Source organism: Aegilops tauschii, chromosome 5, assembly GCF_002575655.3.
Source record: "Aegilops tauschii subsp. strangulata cultivar AL8/78 chromosome 5, Aet v6.0, whole genome shotgun sequence".
Taxonomy (NCBI): Eukaryota; Viridiplantae; Streptophyta; class Magnoliopsida; order Poales; family Poaceae; genus Aegilops; species Aegilops tauschii.
The window spans coordinates 227,847,272-227,857,652 of record NC_053039.3 but is presented as its reverse complement, the minus strand read 5'-3'; the positions used below and the strand labels follow the sequence as shown (position 1 = coordinate 227,857,652).

At 52.2% G+C, this 10,381-nt stretch overlaps 2 protein-coding genes across 2 annotated transcripts; one reads left to right on the top strand and one right to left on the bottom strand.

The window, feature by feature from the left end:
* Nucleotides 1–1,245: 1,245 nt before the first annotated feature.
* Nucleotides 1,246–4,026, bottom strand: LOC120964571 (uncharacterized). The gene is made up of 2 exons (XM_040389350.3): nucleotides 2,718–4,026; nucleotides 1,246–2,442 (listed from the first exon to the last, which is right to left on the bottom strand). Exons 1-2 carry the CDS (start codon nucleotides 3,877–3,879, stop codon nucleotides 2,396–2,398), a joined length of 1,209 nt encoding a protein of 402 aa, XP_040245284.1. The 5' UTR covers nucleotides 3,880–4,026; the 3' UTR covers nucleotides 1,246–2,395.
* Nucleotides 4,027–6,836: 2,810 nt separating this feature from the next.
* LOC109771181 (protein GL2-INTERACTING REPRESSOR 2) lies at nucleotides 6,837–7,895 on the top strand. Its single transcript, XM_020329883.4, has 2 exons — nucleotides 6,837–7,066; nucleotides 7,195–7,895. Exon 2 carries the CDS (start codon nucleotides 7,213–7,215, stop codon nucleotides 7,549–7,551), a length of 339 nt encoding a protein of 112 aa, XP_020185472.1. The 5' UTR covers nucleotides 6,837–7,066; nucleotides 7,195–7,212; the 3' UTR covers nucleotides 7,552–7,895.
* Nucleotides 7,896–10,381: the final 2,486 nt, after the last annotated feature.

The following is a 10,381-nucleotide window of genomic DNA, read 5'->3' as shown; positions in this document are numbered from 1 at the left end:
TCCGAGCTGCTCCTCTTCCTCACCACGCAGAAGACAACGAAGCCACGCCGGGAACCGACCCGCTAGATCTGAGCCGGGGACGCGCCGCCGGCCACCCCGCGCCACCATGCTGCCAAGGAGTAGCGCCGCCACCACGTCCGCCGCCGGCCACCCCGCCGGTTCGCCGGACCGCCGCCTCACCGAGCGACACCGCCCCGGCCCCCGCCCCGGGAAGGGAGGACACGCGCGCGGGAAGGGGAGATCATGCTGCCGCCGGCACCACCCGGGTCGGAGCCGAGGGCGCTCGCCGGCGGCGGCAGGGGGGAGGAGGAGGGAAGGGAGGCCGAGGACGGAGGCGCGGGAGCCGCCCCGACCGCCTCCCGGGGAGGCGGCGCGAGGACGGAAGAGGGGGAGGGGAAGGAAGGGCGGGGGGAGGCGAGCCCGGATCCGGTCCGTGCACCGGCAAGGGCCGTCGGATCCTGCCGGAAACGAGCTGGGGAGGTGGCGGCGGCGAGGGTTACGGGGGAAGGGAGAGTCACGGTCGTAGTCCTCTTGATGGAGATGATGGTGTAGCGGAGTCCTTCTATTAATTCCCCCTCCGGGTCCCTTTTGGAGGCTAGGGTTCTCGGTTCTCGTGAAGTTTCTAATCTTTTTGTGCATCTGCTTCCCGATCCAAAGGTAGGGGGTAACATAGTTGACCAGGCGGTAGTGGCTGGTATGAGCGCTCATACGTGTCCGCTTACTACTCTGGTAGGGCTAGTGTGTGAAGGGGGTGGGTTATATGCATTGTGTCCCACGGGCACCAACCAGCCAGGTCCGCGGCGGCAAGAATCTGGGCTTGGAAAGCCCAGGTAAAAGCGATACGTAGCGCTCGGGCATGCAGCGCGACGACCTGGACGTACGCAAACAAAGCCGTATAGCTAAGCCCCACACAACTCCACACGTCAATGTCGGCCATGCAACATGCCTACTCGGGCGCACGCGCGCGCCAGGTGAGCCCGGGTCCGCGAGGCATTGCATCAAAGTGAGGGGAAGGACCCGGGTCCGGATCCATGCGTGATAAAGACCGACAGCTTGGAAGGCTCAGACCTAACCAATTTCTTTGTTGCATCGGACCCATATGTGCAGCGGACTCGACTCAAGGGACGCGCCTCGATGGATCGACACTGGCGTTTATTGTCTCTGTTATTCCGCGCTTCTCTCCCATCGCCACCCAAACCAACGTGCCACCCAAACCAACGTTCATGCCTGACCTCTCCGGCACCGAGGTCGTGTCTAAGTGCGGCTAGTACGAACAAGTACTTGCCATGATTCATGGGTAGTTGTCCCTATTTGTTAGCTTATCCGTTGCTTCTTATTGTTTGTTCCCATATGCATTGTTATTCATGCTAATACCCTTTGGGAATAATTTATAAAATGAACATTTATTAAACGTGCAGCCCATAGCTTGCTTAACTTCCTGGGCGTAATGGGTCATCTAGTTCAAATTAAAACATGTATAGAGTTCATCCAAAAGGCACCACATCCATCAAGTTTGATCCAAAATCACCACAACACAGCATGTCTTATGTCGTGGATCGTGCCCTACCAAAGGCATGTTTTGTGCTCATCAACTCAAGCACTTTTGTGCCCATCGCATCCAAAGAAAACATCACCACGCCCATGGCACCACCACCACCTCCATGGACACCACCATCACTACCGCTCAGCCACCACTATCACCTCCATGGACACACTACCACCATCCCCACGGCCGCCACCACCACCACCTCCATGGACACCACCACCATCACCCCCATGGCCACCACGATCACCCCCACGAGAGGCCTCCGATTGGGCTATGATCTCTAAACAAGTGAGCTCCCAATACTTCCTTGCCATGGCATCCATCGTGCTTGGATCCACAAACATGATAGCCCTCTCTTTGGCCTTCTTCTCTTTTGCAAGCCTTTCCTCCTCGAGTGCAATCCTCTGCTCCTCCCCTTCACCTTTCTATCTCCAGCCACGAACTTTACCTCCCTTCTCGTCCTCTAAGCACTTGAGATTGTTTCACTTTGCTGTCTTATCATCTTTGCATTCGGCCACCAGTGATTTCTTGGTCTCAATCATAGCACAAAGCTCCTCTTTGTAGCCACCAACACCTGCATGATTCTTCCTCTCTTTTGCAATCTTTTTAAAATCTGGCCTCTTGAAAGGTTATTCATCCTCCTCGTCATTGGCTTCAATGGATATGCTAATCCATGACCTCAGGCCTCGACGAACTAAAGACGATAATCGAGAACCACACAGATGACCAAGTCGATGATGCCACTGCTTGAAGGAACCAGTAACAGAAGCGACAGCAGCGGAGGAACTGGCGATGGTGGTGGCAGCGGAAGGAACATGAAGCCAGTCCAACTCCCAAAGACCCTGAGAATCACGGCGGCGAGGGCCAGCCCCAACCAGAGTGTGCGTGCGACGATCCTGGACAGAACAAGAGTCAACATCAAAGATGACACGACAACCAGAATCAGTAAGTTGACCGGCAGAAAACAGAATCATGGGAAGTCGAGGAACATGAGCAACATCAGGAACAGAATAAGGAGTAGAAAGATGGCCTCTACTGGCAACAGAAAGTGGAGTACCATCAGCAGTAAAGACATGAACAGGAGAATCCAGCGAGCGAAGAGAAGACAAAGCGGAAGAATGAGAAGACATATGAAAAGAAGCTCCAGAATCCAGAACCCATGGGGATGTACCTGACTGTGTAGAGGGCGGGTGCTCAGTGCGGGAAGCATCAGTCACAGAACCAGCAGTACCCGTCGAGGAAGAACCTGAAGCCGCGAGCAGACGCTTAAGTCTCAGAATATCCTGCTCGGTCAAAGCAATGGCTGAAGCTGGCGAGGGAGATGACGTAGTCCCTGATGATCGCGCCTTGCGCAGGTGTTTCCGCTTGGTGTAGCACTGGGACTCAATATGACCATCATTCTTGCAGTAGTCACAATGTGAACGGGGGCGACCTGAGCCTCCAGAAGGAGTGGGCAAAAGCGGCGGAGCACTCGAGCGAGAATGGGGCGGTGCAGCAGGTGGAGTGGAAGAAACCCGAGTAGCGAGCACAGAGGGAACCTCCAGCAAACCAGCACCACGTAGGCGAGTCTCCTCAGCACGAATCTCTGAAAGCGCCTCCATGAGAGAAATACGGCCACGAGCAAGCAACTGAGCACGCCGGGGCTCAAACTCCTTACGGAGCCGAGACAAGAACTCGTAGACGCGATGAAACTCCAAATCGGCCTGGACAGCCTGGCAGCAGGGGCAAGTACGACAACCAGCACTGCGGAGAGAATCAAGCTGGCGCCAGATAGCAGAACTCTGTGCATAAAAGTCATCAACAGTAGAGTCACCCTGCTGAAGAGCATGCTCCTGACGAACCACAGAAAGGTATAAGGCATCACCAGAGGGCTCATAGCGCTGACGAAGACAGGTCCACATCTGGAAGACAGTAGGAAGACCCAGAAACTCAGAAGCAAACTGAGGCAGAACACTAGCAGTGAGAACAGCTGCAGCACGAGCATCATCATCAAGCCACTGGGTGTAAACAGACAAAGCACCATGATACGTCTGAAGAGCCTCCTCATAAGCCAAAGCCCTCTCATCATAGGCACGATCAGCAGCCTCATCAGCAACCTTAGCCGCATCCTTGGCGGCCTGATTAGCATCCGGAGGAAGAACCAGTGGAGTCGGCGGAGTAGGGGCCACCGGAGGAACCGGACGTGGCGGACAGCAGACCTCGCCAGAAAGAACACCCCAGAGACGGATGCCACGCATGTGAATGCGCATGAAGCCAGCGAACTCGGTGTAGTTGGTACCATCGAAGATCACCGGACAGCGAGGGACAGCAACGTAGCCTGATGCAGCAGACATTTTTTTTTTGCAAAGATCCGAAAATAGCAGAGGCCGGACGAGGACGGCGGCTGGGAACGAAATCCGGCGCAGCAGACCTCAGACGACAGCAGTAGACGATCGAGAGGAGATGGACCTGGCGATCCACACAGCAGGAGACGCGGCCAAGCAGCGCCTGGGCAGGAACGAACGCGGCCGAGCAGCGCCTGGGCAGGAACGACCTCCGGGCGGGAGCGGCGGCCTGGCGGGAGATGCGTCCTGGCGGGAGCGGCGCTGGCGGGAGCTGCGTCCTGGCGAGCAGCGCTGGGCGGGAGGGAAAGTCGCCTGGCGGGAGCTGCGTCCGAACGGGAGCGGCACTGACCGCGAGCGTGCGGGAGGAGCAGACGACGGGAACGGCGAGAAGAAGACGCGGCGGCGGCGAGAGAGGATCGGAGCACGAGTTGCGCGTGCGAAAAAAGAAACCTAAGGCTCTAATACCATGTTAGGAATAAGCAACTTGTATTCCCATGAAGCCATAGGCCGATATATATACATGTACAGGTGTGGTACATATGCAGGAAACCCCTTATACTACGGGATAAATACAAAGGGGTATACATGACTTATATTATAACTCTAACAGTGTCGAAGTTCCTTTGGATCCACTTCTCATTGCCAACTAGTTCCTTGTAGCAATGATGCAATGTGAAGGCCTTGCCACCGTTCTTCTTGTTGTGTTGCTTGTATAGGTCCTGAATGATAGGCCCAAACTCTGTGATTGGCACCCCACTGGGTGGTGCATTGTTGACTTGATCAATACAACCGGACCATCGATTGCATTTCTCTTGGATGGTCCCCCAATGATGTCCAACAGAGCCTTGAGTGTGGTTGGATGAGATGGTCACGGTGTTGGAATAGTAATCTTCAATCCTACTCCACAACCTCTCCTTGGTTTGTTTTCTGCGAACCGATGCATCAGGCGACACGTTCATCCAAGCATGACACAAAGCAATGTCTTTGTCTTGTGAATAGTTTCGAGTCCTTGATCTCTTGTTGTTTGCTTGAATAAATTTACAGGATCTCCGACCTCCTCCTCTTCATCGGGATCTTTATCTTCCTCGGTCTCTTCTCCCTGAGCTAACCTCGAACCATCGTAGTCTAGATCGTCGTGGCCAAGCACGCGTGAATCATCCAACTATGACTTGAAGTAGGCCACATCCATCTCAGCAGCGGCTATGACGGTCGAACGAGGCAGACGAGGAGGCGAAAGAGGCAGAGGGGTGGCCGGACAGGCTAAGACCCACCAGACGAGGACGAGGCATCGACGTAGATCACGACACCTATTCGGTAAGCGCCTTCATCGCCTCCGCCGGCTTCCTCGAGCGCTTGCCGTTGGCCGGAGCAAGGGGAGGGCGACCTGTCGTCATTGCGGCCGCGGCACCGGCTTTATTGACAGCATGGCTGCCTGCACAAAGTTTTTTGTCCCCAACCGCTTCCTTGGCGCAGGCGGCAGCGTCGCGTTGGGGTGGTGGAGGAGCATTCTGGTTCCATTCCGGCCGGAATTGGGGGCTGAGGTGGCGAAGACGGCAAGCTTGGGCGGTGATGTCGGCTCGGGTGTGGGGGGGGGGGGCAAAACTGTGAGAATTTATCCTCAGAGCAATTTTTTTAATAAATTTACAAATAAAAGTGTTATGTACAGCCGAAAATAAAAGGATGAAAGAATAAAAGAATAAAAATGGTCGTCTAACCGTTTAAGCGTTCAGCTAGGTGCGGCTAGTGCTCAAATTTACTCCTCTGGAGGTTTTTAAGGGATCGCCTAGAGATGCTCTGATCGACTCAAATGTTATCGGCCCATGTGGTCGTTGACCCTCACTCTGTTGCAATATCATTTGTCCCCTATTATCATTTATTTATCTCCTATTTATGTATGCAGAAGGTTGTGATGATTCCATTGCTATATTTTGTTAGGCTATCAGTGTTCTATTTAACAAATAATTTCGTAGCTTCCAACCTGTCTAATCACTTATCCTCTAAGATTGTATAGAATAGAGTATTTAGGAGCACAACATGGGTGAGCCATCTTGTATGGCCATCATGGATGAGTGCCGTTAGTTTGGACTCTGGGGGCTTTTGGAACTTATAATTAATCAGTTCAATCAGAATATGTAGATCCCTAACATATGTTAATTGTTATGTTTCTTTTTTAGTATGGGTTCTAGGTATCAGATAGAGTATGTAGGCAGCTTTGATAGTTGCTGTATTTCTTGGCTCTGGTATCTCCGATCAAGCAGGGTTCCTGCGGAAGAAGCATACTATTCCATCAAAGATTTTCCTAGAGATCTCTAGCATTTCACTGTTACTATTATCTGTAGACACTACCAAGCTACCCCGAGTCAACCCTACAATGCTATAAATTCTGCTGTCAGGTCATACCGGCGGGAGTAAACTCTCCTTCGTAAGTACTCCTGTAAGAATTGAAATAAAGACGCAATAGGGTTATAAAAGCTTGCTCGTGTTTGGGTGAGATGTCATTTCACATCACAGAGGAATTCAATGGACTGCAGGATTCCATTGAGTATACAATGGGTACGGCCAAGCCGGCCTCGCCGCTCGGTTAAAGACACCATTTACGTAAAGTGGCGCATCTCCTATTTAAGATCCATTTACTCACATAACCAGTGGCACATTGATGCACTATACTTATTTTCGCTGGATGGAACCCTTCATGCAGCTGCTGCGCATCAGTAAAGGGCGTTCAAGATGTTGACACTGCGCACACAGCTATTGCCAATAGCATGGTGTTGGCAGCGTCGCCATGAATACACCCAGAGGGCGACCACGAAAATAAGAGTAAATTTGGCCTCACAAATGTGTCTAGTTTTCCACCTTATAGATTTCTCCTGTTTTCCTGTAGTACGTACTGAGGTTGGTATAAGCTCATAAAATATGATTTTGGAGTATGTATTTTTCAAAAACTAATTAACTTTATGATGTGCAAGATCACAAGAAGAGAGTAGGGTTGGAGGGATGTGGAAGGAAGTGAAGAGAGGAAGAGGACGGAGGGTCCTTGCTGTTGCATTAATAGCAAGTAAAGAGAAGCATTGACCTCTCCTCCTATGCTTGGAACCCCTCCTATATAAAGACCTTCGGGCCTTTCAAAGTCCTCAACCAAATACACATCGCAGCAGTTGCTCAACTCTTTCTCTCCTCTCCTCTTCACGGGATTCAGGTAGCAACTCTGCTTTTCCTTGTGTTCTTCCTCACGTAGGAGTATGTTATGCAGCAGTGCCTCTGTTCTGCCCACCTGAAGAGGAAATCTTGTTTTGTTATCTAATATGCATATTCTTGTTTGTGCAGTGTGATTGTCTGTGAGTCATGGACCGCAGCAATGGCAACGGCGGCGTGAGGAACGGCGGGAGGCTGGAGCTGCAGCTGAACCTGTCGCCGCCGGTGGGGATGGAGGTGGACGGCCATGACGACAGCGGGTCGTCGTCGCCGAGCTCCTGCGTGTCGTCAGACGGCAGCCCTGGTAGCAAGTCGCCGATGGTGATCGGGGCCTGCACCCGGTGCCTCATGTACTGCATGGTGGCCAAGAAGGATTACCCCACCTGCATCAACTGCAAGCAGCCCTGCCTCGTGGACCTGCTCCAGAACGGCGGCGCCGGCGCGGGCGCCTCCGGGGACGGCGACAAGAAGCGCGGCAAGCGCAAGTGAAGAAAAATCAACGGTGGTGCGGGCGCGTGCCTGTCCAGTGGATGCTCACACGGATGGTTAGCTCGATCAGGCGATGCGGGAATCTTGAGGCTGGAGGAGTGAGTGACCGCCGTCGGATCATCCACTGGACAGGGTTGGGTCTCTGAGTAGCAGGCTACTGAGCTTAAGTAGTTACTTTCCTTTGTGTTGCTGGGTTGGTCAGTTTAATTAGCGTTATGGCAAGTTTCCGATTGGTGTTGTGGTAGCAGTGGTCTTCTAAGTTTGTAATCCCCTGTTTGCTGAAGAAATGCAAGACCTAACTAACGGTATGCAGCAGCTAAGCTAGCGATGGTTGTTTCCAATAATTTGTAGTCAACTGTGCTTCCTCCATGTTTTTCTGGTTTTTGTTCAATGATGACTTAGTTAGGTAGGATGCAAGCGGCGGCCCGCTTATCCCGCCCGCGAAACGCATCAATTACTAGCTGCCAAGTTAACACTAATTTTGTAGTACCGCGAAACCCGTCGCCGCTTGCATCCTGAGGTGCGAGGGTTCGAACCAAGTATTTGAGCCTTGCTTGCATACGATTTGCATAGCTCTGTTCGTCGTCCAGTAATACTTCAGGTGTCGTGAGCACTATCCGATCGAGAACCTACGGCTCAGATCGACTGTCGGACTGCTGAAACACAGCAGCATCGATCTCTGCAAAGTACAGGTACCGGTGCTCACTGCAGGGACTGACACACAGACTGGAAGAAATTAATTGATAAACAAGGGCATCATTACACAATTATATAGTACGACGGGCAAATCTCTGGGCGCGGGAGCTGCACTTCAAGTGCGTCTGCACGGAGGTCGGATGCATGTCTCGGAAGAAATAGATCCGCTGCCTTGCACAAGCAAACCCATGGCTTTCTCAAGGCACGGCCTGATCAAAAGGGAGATTATATAAGGAACAAAACTAAGATATCCTAAAACCTCTCGATCGGGCAGAAAGAAAATTCCTTGAGATCTTTTTGGTGTTGCTGTCGTTGAAGGTATGCTAGTTCGGTTGAAGACTTGAATTCGGCACGTAGAGATAGTAACAAATCCACATGAATGCATGCAGTTGGGGCATTGCATGCAGTAATGGCATGCGGTGCAATGCAATGCAATTCAAGTGCAACTTAGCTCCTCGTTGCGTCACGCAGGGCCGGATTGATTTCGCTAGCTAAGGAGGAGGAGGAGTACGTACTCCTTGGCTAGCTCGATTTATTTCAGCATCTCTAGCTGGGCTGCACCCCATCGTCTGCGATTTCTGCGTGCTTACAAATGCACCATAATGTCCCAGTGGACGGACACACACATGCATCGTCTGCATGCATATGCACTTCCTCCCCCCGCATGCGCGCGCCTAGCTATAGCCATCTGCGGTTTAAAGCCACCTGCAGAGTTATTGTGTAATGGCTTCTCCTCTGCTGCCTGCCCCTCACTGGAGACGTCTCTATAATTAATCACACCACTGTAAAAGACTGCCCAATCAATGGTAGTATGTGTATAGCAGTCTGCAGACGTACCGCAAAAGTCCGTCACAAGGCTAGAGCATCTCCAACAGATTTGCAAGTTTTGTTACCTACAATCTACTAGGTATAGGAGCTAGAATAAGTTGGGAAGAATTGCTGGAAATATTAGCACATTTTGGACTAATCTAATCCATGAGTAGATAATAAGCATGGCAATCACAGTATGCAGCTCATATCGATACCTAAGCATGTGAGCACGTACAGTACATCAAAGCGAAATATCTATGAACAAAACATATACGGCTACCACATAAACGAGCAAATAGGGGATGAACGAATCATACCCTCCTGTTGGCCAGGCCAACGCGGCGGCGGCGGCGGCAACCTCGGCATCGTCCGAGGCCTTCTTCTTGACGGCTTCGTCATCAGCCATGTAGTCGATGCAGAGGAAGTCGTGAAAGCAGAGGCAAATGGAGACAGGGACGGATCGGAAGCAGTCGCGTCGAGACGCTCCCCAAAAACCTTATTGTCGTTCTTCCGGGCAGGATCTCGAACGACAGGGTTCCGAAGGCACCTACTCTTCCGCCCAACCATGCATGCGGTCGTCGGGATGGGACCGCCGGAAGCAGCATAGCGGGAGGAAAAGTAGATGGTGGCTAGGGTTATGTAGGGAGTGAGTGAGTGAGTTAGGTTTCACTCCACAGGCCAGCGCCTCCTTATATAGGCCGTCGGGTAGGAAGTCGTGGGCCTAGGCTTAGGCCCACGACCAAGTCGACGCAACCCGGGAAGGGAGTCGTCGTTCCCGGAGAAGGGTCGCACACCCGTGAAGGGAGTTGACGTATCCCGGGAACGCAAACAACCCACTGTCCAATGTCTCGGCTCATTGCCGCAACCCACGGCGCGCGCACGGGCGTTGTGACGAGGCGGGCGGCGACGAAGGAGGAGGAGGAGGAGCGCGTGTACAACTCCTCTTCCCAAGATCCCAATGGCAAGTGGTGGAGCAGCCCTTATAAAGGGGACTCAACTCTCCTCAACTAGCAAGGTGGTACTAAACTTCCCATCACCTACCATATACCTACGTGGCCTCAAGATTAACCAGGAATCATTGTTCATATGGGCCTAAAGCCCATCTATGATTCAATAACCCCACCAGATCTTGATGCACATAAGTTTGTCAACTGTTCCAAACAATGTTTGATATACCGGAATTTTCAGTGGAGACTGTTAAGTTGAACTTCCACCTAGAGCAACAGGATTGGACTTCTTCACAATTGAACAACGGACTATGCCTTGAATTGTCAGTTTGGCGTGCAGAAATTCCGCCTATTGTCAGCTGATACGTGGTTGCCGA